The sequence below is a fragment of the Actinia tenebrosa genome, unplaced genomic scaffold (assembly GCF_029948245.1).
Source record: "Actinia tenebrosa isolate PJP-AT-01 unplaced genomic scaffold, QUT_ActTen_1.0 PGA_scaffold2__45_contigs__length_23673736, whole genome shotgun sequence".
NCBI lineage: Eukaryota > Metazoa > Cnidaria > Anthozoa > Actiniaria > Actiniidae > Actinia > Actinia tenebrosa.
Window position 1 is genome coordinate 5,968,483 of NW_028292579.1, and position 18,174 is coordinate 5,986,656.

Genomic DNA, 18,174 nt, shown 5'->3' on the forward strand with positions numbered 1-18,174 from the left:
TACCCCTCCCTCCCCTCCCCCAAATTACCCCTCCCTCCCCTCCCCCAAATTTCCTCTCCCTCCCCTTCCCCAAATTTCCCCTCCTGCCTCCCCCGAAAAAAAGCTTTGTAACAATTAAGCTGTCAATGGGAAGAGAGGAAACCTTAAAAAACATTGAATACTCCCTTTTGTATTTTAATCGACGGTCTTTCAAGTCTGGACAGTTTAAACAGCAGGCCATGCATTTGCACAAAGGCTATCACTACCAGTGGACAATGCTATGCGAATTTCCTTTTATTCAAATGTCTTTCCGTCATAAGAATAGCAAGACAATTGCTGCTAATTAACTGGCAAAAGAAAGAGTGTAAGGGATTCTGGTAGGGGTTTATGAGATAAGTTCAAAAGGTCTCGTATGTCCGAGCTCATGAAATATTTTCAAGCTAGATTCTATGACACTGAACCAGTACTACATGAAATGGTATCTCGTTTATTGCGATTAAGCACAGTTTTATTACATTGAACGAGGCACAATATTAACTAAACATTTTACACGATATCCAACTTATTGAGATAGAGAAAATTTCAAGAGTAACTAAGTAACTAAATACTTTTTATATATAACCATACTCTCCCATGGGACCAGGCAACGCCTAAACCGACCAGAATTGCATCTTGGTCTATCTTGGGTGTAAAGAACACCATATGAGTACATGATGAACAAAAACTATTTGTACCCAAGGTGGACCACAATGCACATGCTCACTATCAGAAAAGGTTATAGCACGGGGTGGAAACCATTCTGTTAGAAAATATATTACTAATACTTTGCAAGCATGTTCAAGAGATTCAAATGACAAAGACATGGCGGCCATGTTGGTGGTTTTAAAAACAGAAGCTAACGAGGAATCTTGTTGAACACTACCAAAATTGCCGCGATGGTGTAACATCGTTCCCAGCTACGTGTTTGCGTGCAAAGGGTAAGGTATCCGTACTATTTTAAAAATTAAAAGGCCTTTTTCAATTAACAGTCACGTGGCTCAACCTGGATGGCACAAAACTCGGATTACATATTTTTGAAATAATTTATACTTGCTATATATGTTACTATAGTATGCAACCAATCGTCTTTATAAAATTTACTTAAGAGTATTGCGACGTGCTTTACATTCACTAAAGATTTCCCCCGTGGCTTGCGTCCAATTTATGGCTTATATGACGTAGTGTACTGTATCACCACGTGACTAAATTACAAAAGACCCAACAACTGCATGATTTATAACCTTTACCTTTCTCTCTTCTCCAGTCCCCTGAACTTGTTCGTAGGCTGTAGAATTTAATTTTTACCTGTAGGTGTGTTTGTTTAAGTTATTTTAATAGGAGTACTTAGTTTAGTGAAGCGTGTTTTTGCTCTTTCTTCATTTCCCCAGGAAATAAAATTAAACTAATAGTATGTAATTACAATTTCGTATATTCGTTATCCGGATCTGTGAGGACTGACATACCGAAATGACTAGATTACTGCCACAAGCTGCCAACCCTCAAACTTTGTGATTACGAAAAGAGGTTTTGCACACCATAACGTGCCGGCTCCCATAACACAGCAGAACAATATATAAAATCCCTTTGCTCTCGGGAATTGAATTTTTCTTGTATAAAACGATTGCTGCCGTCACGTGATGGTGGAAAACCTATTAACAGTTTAATAATTCACTTTGTAATTTCACTTTGTTCGCGAACCCCTCCCCTCCCCCCTTCCCTACACATGTATGCTTGAGCTGCCTCTGATCTTTGCGTAGATCGTCATTGATTATAGTAGAGTGGTTTTCGTATGAGTGGAAAACATACGGTACTGACTTACACCATGAGCATGGTACAACATGCCATAACATTGAAATGGCTTCTCATTGTCTTCCGGTAAAGTCATCCAAACACAATGCGTCGTTACGGCTATGATAAGATACAGTACGAATACGAATTTACCGCATCTTTTCCCACTTAAAGGAAAACCGCTCTAATCGTGTGCGTCAGAAAATCAATAAGCAGCTCCTCTAGTTTTGAACTAGAAAAACCACGAGCACAGCCACCGACGAGATGCAAGCAGTTAAACACTCTATCACGCTTGCAAGCAATTTCTTAACGTGCACATTTTCCACATTTATGACCAAGTCTAGTTAATGTTATTGAACAATTATATGGAGTCTTGGAGCGGCGAGGTAAATATTCCACATAATCACTGAGCCTGAAGAAGTGAATTATTGTTTGAGTATAATTTTAGACTTGGAAAAAAAAACTTTTAGTTCTGTTTTCAATTCCACTGTAGAAAACGTTGAAAAATCCTCATAATTACCGCTCGAGCAGTGATTATCGCCTCACAATCACTGGTCGCTCTACAGTTCACTGGGAGCAATGTTCTATATTCAAGTCTAAAATTATATTGAAAACAAACACTATCCATGAAACGTGACGGTAACAGAACCAGTGACCATCATTATAATCACTAACTGCATTCCAACTACTGTCAAATGTAAACGAACCTCCACCTCCAGCAAACCCTTGCTGAGGAATAGCACTCACCCCACCTCCTGAATAACCACCCCCACCCCCTGGTGAAGTGCTGTTCGCAGCTCCGCCTCCTCCAAACCCGCCCTCACTATCTCCTCTACCACCGAGGAAACCATTTTTGGAAGACCCACCCCCTGCGTCGCATTGCGTCGTGTTAAGACAAGTCGGGCCTTTGAAGCACAGCCCGTTTGAGACGTACCCTCCCCCTCCCCCTGGAATAGCGTAGCCTGGTTGAGTACATGATGTACCTCCAAGGCCTTTTCTACCTCCATATAGTCCTCCTGTCTGACTCGCCAGTCCTCCCTGGCCGTCTTTTTGAGTAAAGAGACCACCTCCCCCACCCCCACCCCCTGCAACACCTATTGGTCTGTTATCACTGTAAAAGACAAAACTTCCTCCCCCTCCACCACCCCCACCGGTATTGCTTGACACTCCTTCCTGTCCAACAACAATGATCAAGCTGGCTGTTTTTATCAATGACACAAATCCAGAAACCTTTGCGCCCTTGCCTCCCTTGTGCCAGTTATTCCTTCCATCCCCACCCGATGCGCCTTGAATGTCGAAGTGGTATCGTCCAGTGAAGGGCACACTCCACTGTTGCTTCCCTTGCAAGAGAGTCACACTTCCCTCCAAGGTCGTCCCAGTGTACTGTGACTTAGAGGTAGGGCCCGTTCTTCCACTACTTCGCAAGTGAGTAAAGCGATAAACTATAGCTGTGAACAAAGATGTCATTCAAAATGGATTAAGAGATGAAACATGGATAGTGTTCGTGGTTCATTTCGAGAGCTTTTTCTAGTTTTTCGAGAGTTTGAAATTCAAAAAAAAGAAATGCAGAAGGGTCGTGCGTTCCAGAGTCGAGGGAGATTGGCGCTAAATCCAGTACAGATAGCTTGCATGGCAGCCCTCAAATCTTGTGGGTTTGGGATTCAGAGTACACAAAGCATTGTTAACTTACGTTTTAATCGTTCACAAAAGTCGCCTTCATGGTCCCCAACACATGCGCATTTAAATCCTCCATACTCGTTGTCATGGTAGCAGGGGCCGCCATTTTGGCACTTGATATTGCTGCATCCTTCCTTGTTGTCCCAAGACAGAGAAAAAACGAGAAAAATTATGTAATTGCTTATTCAAATATTATTTTTTTCTCTTTCTCTGATTGATTAAAATGCCACGGGTTTTGGTTAAATGGACTAATATTTAATCGCACACTGACCGAGGTGAAGGCTGGGCAAAAGAGAACTCAAAACTGGAGTAATCTAGTTTAAAACGAATTATAAAAACCCGTGCTGCCATCTTGGATTGCGTCTAAGAATGAAATCCGAGGTATCCTGAACATTAAAGAGGCTCAAATCTAAAAGTAGACAATAAAACTGCGCCGAGGGAGAGACGTGTTAATGATCCCTCAGACTGTTCCCGTTTCCTCGGCATTCGTTAGTATTTGTCATCTAATCCAAAACGACTGTCAAATCCTCTCTTTGAAGACAGGCGACATTATTTGGCCTGACAAACCTTTAACCTGCCTAATGACAGAAATTACTTTCAAAATCAAAAGAAAAACCCCTAGCTCCTTAACATATTTGAACATATGCTTCCTTATTTCATTTATTACATAGAAACGGAAGCATTACGAAATCTCTCCAGCAATCGTGTCTATTGATAGAGTCATTTGGTACAAAACAACACCAATAAAGCAAGTCGAACGTACGTGCCCTTGCGCGAGGATATTACATCTCTTTCTTTATGCATCAAATTATTTTTCAAACAAAACTGGTTTTCGATCATATGTCACACTGTTGACTGAAGAACCTTTCCTTTTCAAACAAAAAAAAAGGCCAAATAGTCTCCTGTTCGAGAATAATGAAATATCACTTTTAAATTTATCCTAATTGAACTCATCTAAGATTTTTTCATTAATACCAACGTTCCTAGATTCGTCATCCCTTTTATCGCTTTTAAGATCATTAACCTTTCGTCATTCTAAAAGATTACCGGCGTCGGTGAGCCCTAAATGATAGCTAAGTATGGAGTGAATAAGCAAAATTTCCGTCAATGGCCTACGACTTTCCGTACTGTCAGTCGGTTAACGACGATAAAATCAAAAAGTGAAGTAATGAAAACAGGAGGTTCTATGACGATATTTTTGGTGTAAAAAAACCTTATTTTCATCAATGTGGTCCCTGAAGTTTGCCTCTTGTCAATACTTGAAAGATTATTTACATTTGCTTCTAAAGGTTTAATTTACCGAATCCTTGTCTTGAATTGTTCTCGTGTTGTTTTTTGTTGTTTTTCTTTTTTTGTTTTGTTTTTTTCTGGTAAGAAAATATAATTTGTTCTTCTTGATGAAATCTCGATACGAATGGCTAAATACACAAACTCTACTTAAAACTATAAAGTAAAGACCCAAGGACGTTTAGTGTTGGAAGATTACGATATTTGATAACCAAAGAATACTTACAAAAACATCCACAAACTGATAAAATGTACATCCATTCTTCTCGACAAAAAAAGGATAATTCCCCACAGTTTGCTCGGTTCGTATTCCCTTGTTAAACAAGTGGCAATCTCCGCTCTTCCTTGAACCGTGATCACAGAAGACAATAGCGATACACAAGGTGTTGGCCAGACATATATGTGTACAAGCAAAATCTTTGCTCGCTCGTTTTGAAAGCAGAGGGGTGTGAGTGAAAAAGGAGCCTTCTCGCACTATGATAGCACCCGTGAATGAACGTTCATTTTCTCCAGCACAAACAGAACGGAGGTTTTCTAGATTCAACAGAAGAAATCCTACCAAGTTGAGAAGCTTTTTTTTCATTTTCGTCGATACAAGTTGAGGTCCTTTGCACTTGGACTATACGTGGTTGTTTATCGTTTTTTCCCCCTGGTAAATGAAGAGCTGAAGATGTCCTTAGTCAATTGAAAGCGTGATCAATTGGTTATTCTTTCGAAAAAATGAATCCCATCTGTCCCTCACCATATAGAGACAAGTTAGAAAGCATTTTCCAGTAGAAGTGCATGCATTAATGTGTTTGTTTTCAAAAGTGGTGGACGTTCCAAGAGCAAACAAAATGGCGACTCACCTGTCATATCATGAATCTATCGCCGTGCGAAACTCGTTTAATTGAAGTTTGTTCTCACTGCGTAAATAAATAAAGGTAAACTAAAAGATCAAAAAGCACTTGAGAAATTATTCAGGAGCCGGTTTTGACAGCAAATATGCTGTCGAGAACAACCAATTTCAAAGGAATCAATTTTTTTAGGAACCAATACCTCATGCGTGGCCAATTCAACTAAGAAATTTTGGACACGTTTCTATTTTCTAGCTAATGCTACAGTTTGGAAATATAATAAAAGAACCATTATGAAAACTGAAATCCCGCTAAATAATGAATAAAGTCATATGAAGATCAAACTATTTGTTTGGCCATCTTTGTTTGGGAATCAAAGTCGGATGTGTAGCGCTCGATGGTACACACACTTCTTATACCCCTGGGGTCTCGTTTTCGACTCCCTGACTCTACATCACATGTGAACAGAGTTTGTAAAGTCTCTCCTTTAATTAGAGAGTTTTTCTCTGGGCTCTCCGGCTTTCCTGCCCTCCGCAAAACCTACCAACTGAGCTAAATTCCAATTTGATCTGTGAGTAAGCCGTGCATGCCCTGCCTTTGATCAGACCAGAGGTTGTTTCAGGGTTCCAAAAAGTTTTGAAGGCTTTGAAAAGATCATTTTTGTTATCACTTTCCATTTGTTGCAGTAAAATGTACAAAGACAGTGGTGTAGGGAAAGCCCGATATTTAACGTCAGTATGCAACCCATGCTTCGAAGGACGAGAGAGAACCACTTATCGATTTCGCTAATGCGTATTAATGCATCTGTTGGAGGAAAGGTTGGTAATACATAGACTGTTAATCTAACATTTTCGCAAAAAAAAAAAAACAGTTACCGATACCCAACGCTGTGCAGCCTTCTGGTCAACAGTCTTTTCTCAGTCTTGTTACCACAGAAGTCCCATGCACTTGCGGTTGTCCGTGACAGTCCATTTCCATCCCAGTCGGCCAAAAATTAAACGTATTTGGAAATGTTTGTTTGTTTAAACGATTTCTTCTTTAATGTAGTCAATCCAGCTTATCTAAAATATACTACAAAGCATTGAACTTATAAGAGGCGAGTAGAATGTGCTTGTAGCATTCTCTTTTTACATTCTAATGTTATGGTCGCCATTTTGAATAAATTAAACAAACTTGAAAGATTACTTCAATGTCTTTTGCCACATCAACCAACATGGCGGCCATGTCTTCTTATGTACGTGTACCATTCTCTTGGATACTCTTGTTCCACTTCATCATCATTTCTTTACTGCTGGTTTGCAACAATTTTTGGAATTATTCCCACATGAACCACATGAAAATGGCCGCCATGTTGTGATGTTCTTTGGAAAAGCATCACATGCCAAAGAGGTACTTAACTATGAGGCAATCTAAAGCAGGTTCCTAATCGTGAAGTCTTACTGTCACGTGAAAATGACGATACAAAACAAAACCTAACAAAAGAGGTGCTTTACTACGAGGCAATCTAAAGCAGGCTCCTAATTGTGAAGTCTTACTGTCACGTGAAAGCATGCAGTTAGCATAATAAAATCAACGTCGTTGACATACACCTTTCGTTGAGAAGACACAGTTTTGATGTATCAAGGTGACGACAAGAGTTTCAAGATAACATAGCCGTCACCATCATTGTGTCCACTCATCCTCTCCCAATCAGAAGGTGCAGTAGAACAACCCCCCTCACTGCTAAACGATGTGACAGTATTATTCATGACATACAAGACATCACCCCCAGAATACCCACCCCCACCCCCTGAAGCATCATAACAGGCTCCCCCTCCCCCAAAACCACCATCACAGTTAGATAAAAGTTGAGTGGACATACCGCCTTCTCCTCCATTCTTATAGGATTTTCCACCTTGATTACAGGCTTTGTTATTACAAGGGTTACTTTGATAGCAAGTGCCATCACTACTATACCCTCCACCGCCCCCTGAGAGTGTCGTTCCTTGTGTGGCGCACACTTTCCCTCCGTTACCAATACCACAACTCATTCCACGTCCAGGACCCCCATCGTCGTCTTTTCCCTCCCCCACCCCCACCCCCTGCTATTGCTAAAATTTTGTCTTTATCCATATTGAATATGAACGTTCCCCCACCTCCAGCCCCCACGGTTGCCGCGCTTGGTGTTTCCCCCCGCTGGCCAACCATTATTTTTAAGACATTGCCTTGTTCAAGAAACACTGTCCCGTTCACAAGGGCTCCTTTGCCACCTTTATGACCATTTATACTGTCACCCCCTGCGGCCCCGCAGGAAGTCACGTGATAGTCACCAGTTACTGGGACAGTCCATATTTGGGTACCGTGAGTGACGTCAGTGTTTTCTAATACTGTGCCTTTGTATCCTTGGTTGTCTGTTGGGCCTTTTCTACCACGATAGCCAAGAGTGGTGAAATTAAAAATGGCGGCCTCTGCTAGAATCAGACAAAAATGTCCAACAGTTATTATTTAACAATTATTCGCCGAAGGCGAAGTGATTATCGGGGAATATTTACCAAGCCGCGAGTCTTCGAGCGTCGATGTAAATATTCCCCAATAATCACTGAGCCTGAGGCAAATAATTGTTTTAGTATAAATACACAGGTGATTCTTATTTTTTTAACACCTTGGACAATTATTCACATGTCTCTATCATTGCAATCTCACCGTTCGTCTCGCTTCGATGCAAAGGCACGACTACCTTTCAAGATGGCGCAGGGAACTGGGAAGGGGACTATTAGTTAGCTATAGCGTTATCGTTGGGCTTTAACGTTACCTTTTAGGTTATATTTAAGGCTATATACAAGAAAAAAGTCTGGCTATGATTAGTATGACTATACCTTCGACAAGAAAAGGCCAAACAATTTGGAAAATTATGGTGATCCAGTTATCCAGAAAGCGGAGAGCCATATTCACAGGCTAAAAGCATGTTCAATTAGACAGATGATGATTTTCTCAATTTTTCTCTTCCTAAAGATTCGAGCAGCCATGTTCACGTAAATCTTTGGTTGTGAGTGAGCATGCTCAAAATGGCGTAAATTACATTATAAAATAACTGTTATGAATGTCGCGTTCTGATTCTGTCGCGTCATTCCTACTTATTATTGTAATTTGTATTTTATAAAAGGAATAAAAAACTTGCTTGCTGTGCTGTATGCAGTCATAAAGCACTTGGGGATTGGCAGAACACGAGAGAAGTGTCCAGAAGCACTCCGCTACGCGTCGTGCTTCTCCTAACACTTCTCTCGTGTTCTGCCAACCCCCGCGTGCTTTATGACAGCACACAGCACGCGCGCGCGTTTTGTATTTCTTCAATAACGCATGCGTGTCAAAATTTAAGCAGCTTCTCGTTTAGTGGCTATCGATGTAAAGAAACTTAAACTAATAGCCTAGCTTTTCAAATTATTGAAAATATAAAAAATTTCAAGCAAAATTATTTGTTAATATTTGTCACCTTTTATCATCTGACAACGATCTCCCTTCCATAATGGGGGGCAGGTACAAGTGAATTGTTCATTGCTGGCCTTGTACACACACGATCCGTCATTACTGCACGTGTTAAAGCGGCAATCATCCTTGGGAAAACGAAAAAAAAAGAATTATGGAATAAGTAAACCGTGGAGGTGTTTTAGCAAATTAATTTCAGACCACGTGAAGAAATAGAAAGCGCGCGCGCGTTCTGTGTAGCAGTTATAAAGCACGCAGGGAGGGGGTTGGCAGAACACGAGAGAAGTGTTAGGAGACATTCGACACTTTTCGAGTGTTCTACCAATTCCCAAATGCTTTATATCTCAACACAGCACAGCAAGCAAGTTTTCTATTTCATTTATTAAATACAAATTACAATAACCACTATTTTGGCCTATTATAGGAATGACGTATTGGAAAGCGCGCGCGCGTGCTAGCTGTGGGCTTTCATAAAGCACGCGCTTCAGCAAATCAGAACACGAGACTTAAGAGTTATTTTATAATATATATTATAAAGGTGTCGATAAGCTTAGCTTTTGATAATAGATTTAAAATGAATACAAACGCTACTAAATTACGTTTTGACATCGTCCGATGTCGTTATCAAGTAAATTAATATTCAAGTGAGAAGTATTTCAAGGTCAATACATGCTACAGTGCTATCAAGTTGTTGTTGGTAAAAACAGAAATAGTACTCAAGAGAATGACTAGTGTATCAGTGAATAAAGGTGTCTATGTAGGTTGTGTAAGCTGCCAATGGACTAACTTCACTACTGGACATGTTTGCCCATTTCAGACCACGTGTCATTCTCTTGAGAGTAAGATTCTTTGTTAGCATTGTATCCATATTCATGTGTCTTCTCAGTACGCAACCGTTAAACAAAGAAATGATACTCTAGGGAATGACACGTGGTCTGAAATGTGAAAACATTACGCCTGAGCCGAAAAGGTCTAGCAATAAGTTACTGGCTAACTTTCGCCTTATGTCAATGGAAAAATCTTGAATGCACAAAATGCCAGAATTTGAACTGAGTTCATCGCTTTGAAATAAACGAAATTCAACCTGAACCTTCCGAGTAATCAGAAATTTTTAAAAGTAAATTAAACGCCTGCGTTTTTTTCCCGATCCGGAATTGCACGTGCTGATGGGGCAACTTGGGTCTCACTTTGGACTGAGTACTCGGCGACAGAAAGTTAATTAAGGTGGTCTAGCTTCTTCAATATTGAATCTCGACGAATTCTTATCTTTTTCATTTTGGCACCAAAGTAATAATGAGGTAAGAAAGAGGTGAATCTGATGCAACTTCCTTTGGATTCCAGACATCAAGTCATAATCTATCTAGTTTAGTGACTAGAGAAATCTTATAACCATCTCTTGGACTTCTTTTGAGGCTTTCGTGTTGTGAAATTATGTTTTGCAGGGTCTTACGGATTTCACATTAGTTCAGATGAAATTGCAAGTTCTGAATCCCCCTCCCCTCCCCTCCCCTCCCCGGCCCTTGAAATGATGGATACGCCAATGAAGTCTGGCATCTCGTATTTCAAGTAATGGACTTGAAAACCAATAAATCCTTAGCACTACTTCAAATTATTTTCATTCCTTACTAGAAGCGTAGGTCGGGGAAAACTTCAAAGTAAATCTATCATATTTTTTTACCTTCAAACTTTGAGCAAAAATCCAACCTTCTTCGTACTCTAGACCAGAAACGTCAGAGGGGTTGAAATCTAAAAGTTCACATTCGTGTTTGTTTTTAGAGTTTCGAAAATTAGCAGCCACACAGCGAGGGTTTCGAAGACAAGAAAGACCACAAGAAACTAGACTTGTGGCTCCCAAGAACTTGGCAAATATTCCATTTTGTCTTCTGTGGTTTTCTTTGACGGTAAAGAAAGCTTCATTTGCAGACAGTATCAAACAGACTAAACTCGCAATCAAGACAAATAACGCCTTATTTTGCACTGTCATTGCTATTCCAGCCATTGAGGGTGCTACAATTTTCTAAAATTTTACAGTTGTGAAAATTCTGAGTTCCAAGGACAAATAATAAAGACACTCTGTCTTATTAAACCAAAAATAACGAAATGAGCACTCCGATATGAAATTTAAGAAGTATAATGCCTAGATCAATTAGAGGCTTTATTAAATCCGCTAGATTTCCATCGATAAAGCTGATTTTTGTTTCCTACATCATGTCTGTGGCATTTAGACTTTGCTGATATATAATTTACCGCGCTTTGAAGCTGCAATTGTCATCGCAAAAAGCTGTCCGTCACCCAGCTTAGCTGGGGATTAGAGATGGTCAAAGAGGACATTTTTTCAATAATGAGCAATAATGGCAAAAAGCGCCAAAAACTATAGACTTTCGTATGAGTTTTGATCCCAATTTTCGTTTTGGGTTAACACTCAAAGCCTTTTTTAAACAGTTAGAAACTGATGTACTATGATAAAATGCCTGTTTGAAGCGGTATTTTCAATTGTACAAAGATGTTTTGTTGCATTTGTGTTAGAATGTTGTTTTATCAGGCTTTTTATAGAAAATATATGGGAAATAAGCAAAAAGGCCTAAACCTCATTTTCGAATAAAATTTTTGCTTTTGGTTAACACTTTGATTCCACTTTCAACAGTCATCTCAACTTCCAAACAAGTTAAACTTTCTGAATAACAAGATCTTAGCCTTGTACAACAGCCTTTCTTCAAGAAAATAGTTTTTGGCGCTCACTGCTCGAATACGAAAAGAACTCTCTCTTAATTTGATTGAAAAAAAAATGGGATGGAAGGGAGTGGTACATGAAACTAAAATGGATGGATCGAATGAGTGAGGATGAGTGAGTGAGTAGGCTGAATGAGAAACTTCCTCGGCAATAAAAGAACTCCAATTTTCCCTCTAAAAGAAGAAATAATCCTAAATGGTCCGGGTAATGACTATCTCTCTCATCCCATATTTGATTTCATTTCCAGAGCAATTTCCTCTCTAAAAAGATAAGGCTATTGTGACAAAATAACAGCTTGCCAGAATACTAGGTTACTAAATGTTTTTAGACCAGATAAGGTGACACGGAACGTATCGCTATCGATGGTTGGTGATAATGGATGATCTCAGTTGGTTCCTTTAGCGTCATTTTCCTCAAAGACATCAATCCTAGCAAAAACACGATAAGAATGGTTAAAGAAATGAGCAATAAAATAAAATACACTCTGAAGGGAATGTGGAGTAATTGTTTTTTCCCCGCAGACATGAATACGTTTATATCGTGTTCGACTGCATTTCACATTACCTTCACAAACCCTAACGACAAACCCAAAGGAAAAAATCTCAGATTTGGAATTCGTGATGAATCAAAATATTTAATGTGAATTTTTGATTTATTTTAACAATGGTCTGAGGTTTAAAAAAAGCTCACCATCTACATATTTTATCTGCTTTGATTAAGCTGATGATGTCAGCAGTGGTTGGTACTCATGGCGACAGCAGTGGTTGGTACTCATGGTGTCAGCAGTGGTTGGTACTCATGATGTCAGTAGTGGTTGGTACTCATGGTGTCAGCAGTGGTTGGTAGTCATGGTGTAAGCAGTGGTTGGTACTTATGGTGTCAGCAGTGGTTGGTACTCATGATGTCAGTAGTGGTTGGTACTCATGGTGTCAGCAGTGGTTGGTAGTCATGGCGACAGCAGTGGTTGGTACTCATGGTGTCAGCAGTGGTTGGTACTCATGATGTCAGTAGTGGTTGGTACTCATGGTGTCAGCAGTGGTTGGTAGTCATGGTGTAAGCAGTGGTTGGTACTCATGGTGTCAGTAGTGGTTGGTACTCATGGTGTCAGCAGTGGTTGGTACTCATGGTGTCAGCAGTGGTTGGTACTCATGGTGTCAGTAGTGGTTGGTACTCATGGTGTCAGTAGTGGTTGGTACTCATGGTGTCAGTAGTGGTTGGTACTCATGGTGTAAGCAGTGGTTGGTACTGTAGTCATAGTGTCAGCAGTGGTTGGTACTTATGGTGTAAGCAGTGGTTGGTATTCATGGTGTCAGCGTGGGTTGGTAGTCATATTGTCAGCAGTGGTTGGTACTCATGGTGTCAGTGGTGGCATTAAAAAATATTTGATTTTACTCGTTTCAATTAAATATTGAAATCGTGATTTTGCTTACGAAAATCGATACCAGAATTTTCTCATTCCCTCGAGAGTACTAAGGTAACTGAAGAAAACACTCTACACGTATATTGTAGTAAAATCCTTCAAAGAACTTCATTTACTTGGCTTTTTATCGTATCTATCAGGAAGTGTCTGTATAGTGAAGCAGACAGCACGCGTGCGCGTATTCTATTTCTTTGTTGATACAGTTTAACAAATAGATTTCAAATAAAAGTACCAAATAGAAGTCAAGTAATGAATCGAAAAATATACAGTGACAAAGTGAAAACATTTCCAGATAAAATCAATATAAAAACATGAAGTAAATCTACAGCCTAACTAAACAACATATTCTAGAGTATAGAGTATACGTATTTGAATTTTTTTGGGAAAGATGTTTATTTGTTAACATCATCTTTGCGTTTCCATAAATTGTTTGTTAATAACATCTTTAAAGTGCTTATAAGCCTTTGCACAATATTTTCAGTATTGATTCTTTAGATAGTGAATAGTTGATTGTGAAGATATTTCGTCATTTGAACGTCGCGTCTTTAAGATACGAAGGTTTATATTCCCAATATGTTAATGACTATGGCGTAACATAAGGGATCATTTAATATACAACACTGCACTCGTTCTGGAATACAGTATTTTAAAAGCATCACCCTTTTACTCGTGACTCACGTAAAGGTTCTTACAAAAATTGTTTTTAAAAAATGTCCAGCGTTCAATATTAAAGTGCCTATCACCCTTCTTACGATATTCACAGTATTAATTCTACATGGGGTAAGATGTTGAATAACACTAAAAATATATATAGTTTAAGTGCAACTTCTTGAAGTCTTAAAGGTTTTTTCATGCCATATGCTAATGCTGTGACGTATGAGGAGTAATCATTTAATATACAAAACACTACTGGTACAGATAAATTAAATTTGAAATACGTTATTGTTTTCCCCATTGCTCTTATAGAAATGATTGCAAGTTAGTTTTCCCATAGAAGCCGGTGTTTCGAATTACGAGGAACAACAAATAACCATAAATGCCTCCTCATACGTCACAGCATTAGCATATGACATGGAAAAACCTTCATAACTTCAAGAAGCCGCACTCAAACTATGTAATTTTTTCGGGTTATTCAACATCTTACCCCATGTAGAATCAATACTGAGAATATTGTCAGAAGGGTGATAGGCACTTTAAAAGTTGCCACAAAATAACGCGAATCCCTTATGTTACGTCATAGTCATTAACATATTGGGAATGTAAACCTTCGTATCTTAAAGACCCACCATTCAAATGACGAATTATGTTCACAATCAACTATTCACTATTTAAAGAATCAATTCTGAAAATATTGTGCAAAGCCTTATAAGCACTTTAACCGCCATCTAATTATTCCCTGAGGATGGACTAATTAGTCCGAAAGCTTGGATATCTATCAAATTTTATGGCTGACGAAGCGATATTGTATTTCTAAAAATAAAATTATACTGCTCTATTTTTAAAACATATTTAAAAACTACCAAGATCTGTCGTAATTAATATTGAGGATTTATATCATGTCTAGGAATATTGAAGTCTAAAAAGAATATTATTTCGGGGCATGATCATTTCTGGTTTTAGATGTAGCCAAGTGAACTTGAACAAGCCTTTTTTAGTTGTGTTATATAGTTGAGCGCGTGCTTGTGTGCTTTGAAGATAACGTGATTGTATCGTGACGTGATAGTATCGTGAGCATTGTGAAGACAAACAGAAACTCGCTCTCTTTTTATTTTTTCGTTCCTGGTAGTATCGGCTTTATTTACTGATGTATCATTCCTTCGCTGGAGTTTAAGAATCTACCGCCTACTTGATTTTCATCGCGTAATAAAGTCAGGAAGCCCAAAACGTTTAACGTTTAACTGGTCACACAATAATTGTTTATGTAATATATATATTTTTCTAACGCGCAAATTAGCATGTATTATATGATCAAATGCGCGTCATCGTTTAAGTTTTGTCATTAGACTCTTTTGTCATACCAATCATCATGCCCACCATGATTTCAAATCACCTATGGTTGTTCTAGTGATAAAAAATTATTGTTGACTTAATAGAAAAACTTTAGGTTGAATGACTGCATGGGGTTCTAAAGATACAAAAAACAGCCAAACAATACGCTCAAGGTAAAAGGAGCGGATGAAAAGAAGCTGGTATTGATGAAGAAACTTTAAAGGTATAAGCTACAGCTGTCTTGTCTTCCTTCGTCTCTTCTTTTTTTCTAATCTTCTCTCACTTTTTCTTTCTTTTCCTTCTCTTTCTTTCTTTTTTTTTCGTCTTTCTTGCTTTTTCCTTTATTTATTTTTCACATTAAAATAACGGGAAAATTAAACTTGCAAATAGAAAATCGATTCATTCTATTCTCTTTCAATCGTATAATCGTTTAATTAATAACAAGGTGAAGAATATTTGAAAGGTTTTTAAAATCGAACAAATAATTTATTATATTTGCCTTGGACGTGTGCTGAGACACGATGCTTAAGATATTATCGTTTGCAAGTTTCATACCTCGGGCGGAGTGTTTTCCCATTTCAGACCACGTGTCATTCCCTAGAGTATCATTATCTTCGTTTAACAGTTGTGCATGAGAAGACACATGAATTGACAGCTCTTACAGCCATTCTCAATCACACGCGCCGCTCTAGCGATTGTTTCTGTTGCGACGAAGAAGCTTTTCGTGGACGTCAATCAAGACATTTCCATGACATTCTATAGGTACGTGCCTTTATAGCTTTGTGTTTTCCGACAATGTTATGGAAACGCCTTGTGATTGACGTCCACCAAAACCTTCTTCGTCGCGACTGAAACAATCGCTAGAAGGCGCGTGTGATTGAGAGTGTCTGTAAAAATTTCAGTGTATGTGGGCTTAGCCTCGAATCCAGGTGTTGCTTGTTTTGTTATTCTGATTTCTGCTTTTTGTTTACACTGGAGTTTCAGAGTCGTCAATATGGATATGTTGACCCTTAAACAAAAACTCTTATTCTCAAGAGATTGACACGTAGTGTTTCTTGGAAAAAAATCTTAGACTGAGAATATTGGCGATATGAGTGACATTGTTCGCATGAAATGATAGCTTCTACTGTATAGATTGCTTCTTCATAACCTATTAAATCAAATAGTCCCTTTCACAGTTCCATGCGCCATATTTAAACGTAGCTGTTCCTTTGCATCAAAGTAGGACGAACGGTGAGCTTGCAATGGTAGAGACCTTTTTTTAACACATTGGACAATTATTCACATGTCTAGCTATCATTGCAAGCTCAACGTTCTCCTCGCTTCGATGCAAAGGCACGGCAATATAAAATTTCTACGCAGTTATTGGTTCACTCAATATAAGAATAAATCGATGGCTTTATAAAAAGGCAGCCATATTTCTAAGCAACTTAGTGGGTTTTTCAATCGTGACAGTGGGAAAATTTTAGACAAGTCTGCTTTCCCACACACGTAGCATATATACCAACTAGGTTGTTTTTCTAACAATCTTCCGCCCTGCTTCTGCTTGATTTACTAGCTATAATTTAAAATACAATGGTCTTTTAATCCGTAAGATTCTTACCAAGCCAAGTGCTATAGGAATAATCGATCAAAGATACTCTTTCAAAACAAAGGCTATGCAAGGACATGACGTATTAGTGTTCTTGCAGTTTAATTAAAAGGTGTTTGGTGATATGAATAAGAAAATATCTTTGTTGAACTATTTTGACCGATGCCGATATATACTTGATCATGTAGCGTTTTGGGGAATTTTTCCTTTTTTTTTTTCCTTTATTTTTCTTAACTCCTTTATTTTTCTGTGGTCTTTTTGTTTGTTCTGAGTTTCGTTTGTTTTTGTTTCCGTTTTTGTTTTTGTTTTCGCTTTTTTTGTTTTTTGTTTTGATTTGTTTTTGTTCTGTTGTTTTTTGTTTTGTTTTGTTTTTTTTTATCGGGTAGAAAAAAATAACTGCAATCTTACCTTTTTTTAACTGCTTTTGTTGCTTTTCTTATTTTTCCACTTTAAAAAAAAATTTCCATTTTTGTCTAAAAAATTGCATATTTATTCTTTCGTTTCTTTTCTTATTGTTGAACTTTAAACTATTGTATTTAAAAAATTAAAGATAGGTATATTTTGTTACTAAAGAGGATGCCGGTGTTTTGAATAACAATTTTTTCTCTCATTATGTTTAGTCATGATAGCAGTAGCCATGTACTATACAAAACCTGAGAAAGCCTCTCTCTCTCTCTCTCTCTCTCTACGATAAATTAAAGAAAATTACCTCCGAACCACACATATATTTAAATAGCAAACCAACTACTAGAGTCTCTACAGCAAAAACTCTGGGTGTTGTGATTGACGAACGGGTGTCTTGGGCTGCTCATATTGATTACATTTGTAAAAAAATATCTTCTGGATTGAGTGGCATAAAACGAGTCCGCGATTACATCCCCTTGGAGACAGCTATTACCATATATGAGGCTCTCGTTTTACCTTGGTTTGATTATTGTGACGTGGTATGGGATAATTTACCAGTAACGTCTGCTGAAAGATTACAAAAAATGCAAAATAGAGCTGCAAGAATAATAACAAAAAGCAGCTACGATGTCAGATCTAGTGATATTTTAACTTCTTTAGGCTGGAAAAGCTTACAAAGAAGAAGAAAGGAGCATAAAGCAATAATGATGTTTAAGACTTTAAACGCACTTGCACCAAAATCTGTAAGGGAACTCTTTTATTTTCAAGAAAATACCTACGATCTTCGTGGTAGAGAGAAGTGCTTAAAGTTACCGAAACCCAGCACTGAGTTTTTAAAAAGAGCTCTCTCTTATGACGGTGCAAAAGTGTGGAACTCGTTACCCCAAAGTGTCAGACTGTCCAATAATTTAAAATCTTTTAAGAGGAATCTTTCGCCGGTCTGTTGGTCCTTAACACTTTAATTACTATA

The 18,174-nt window shown here is 38.4% G+C and overlaps 1 protein-coding gene and 1 long non-coding RNA gene across 2 annotated transcripts; both read right to left on the minus strand.

Annotated features, from left to right (window-relative positions):
- Positions 1–446: 446 nt before the first annotated feature.
- On the minus strand, positions 447–11,158 carry LOC116299081 (uncharacterized). The gene is made up of 7 exons (XM_089034016.1): positions 10,747–11,158; positions 9,076–9,196; positions 7,627–8,056; positions 5,677–5,698; positions 4,997–5,389; positions 3,497–3,617; positions 447–3,254 (listed from the first exon to the last, which is right to left on the minus strand). Exons 1-7 carry the CDS (start codon positions 11,065–11,067, stop codon positions 2,374–2,376), a joined length of 2,289 nt encoding a protein of 762 aa, XP_088890142.1. The 5' UTR covers positions 11,068–11,158; the 3' UTR covers positions 447–2,373.
- A 945-nt stretch (positions 11,159–12,103) lies between these two features.
- Positions 12,104–15,942, minus strand: LOC116299084 (uncharacterized). The gene is made up of 2 exons (XR_004197421.2): positions 15,764–15,942; positions 12,104–12,227 (listed from the first exon to the last, which is right to left on the minus strand). It is a non-coding gene; the product is annotated as an uncharacterized LOC116299084 (long non-coding RNA).
- Positions 15,943–18,174: the final 2,232 nt, after the last annotated feature.

Excerpts from the sequence above, each read along its gene's own strand:
- LOC116299081 (XM_089034016.1), bottom strand. The coding sequence starts at position 11,067 with ATGGCTGGAATAGCAATGACAGTGCAAAATAAGGCGTTATTTGTCTTG. Across the intron at positions 9,197-10,746 it reads TTTTTGCTCAAAGTTTGAAG|GATGATTGCCGCTTTAACAC; the intron begins GTAAAAAAATAT and ends CGTTTTCCCAAG. Across the intron at positions 5,390-5,676 it reads TACCTTTATTTATTTACGCA|TCCAAGTGCAAAGGACCTCA; the intron begins GTGAGAACAAAC and ends AACCACGTATAG.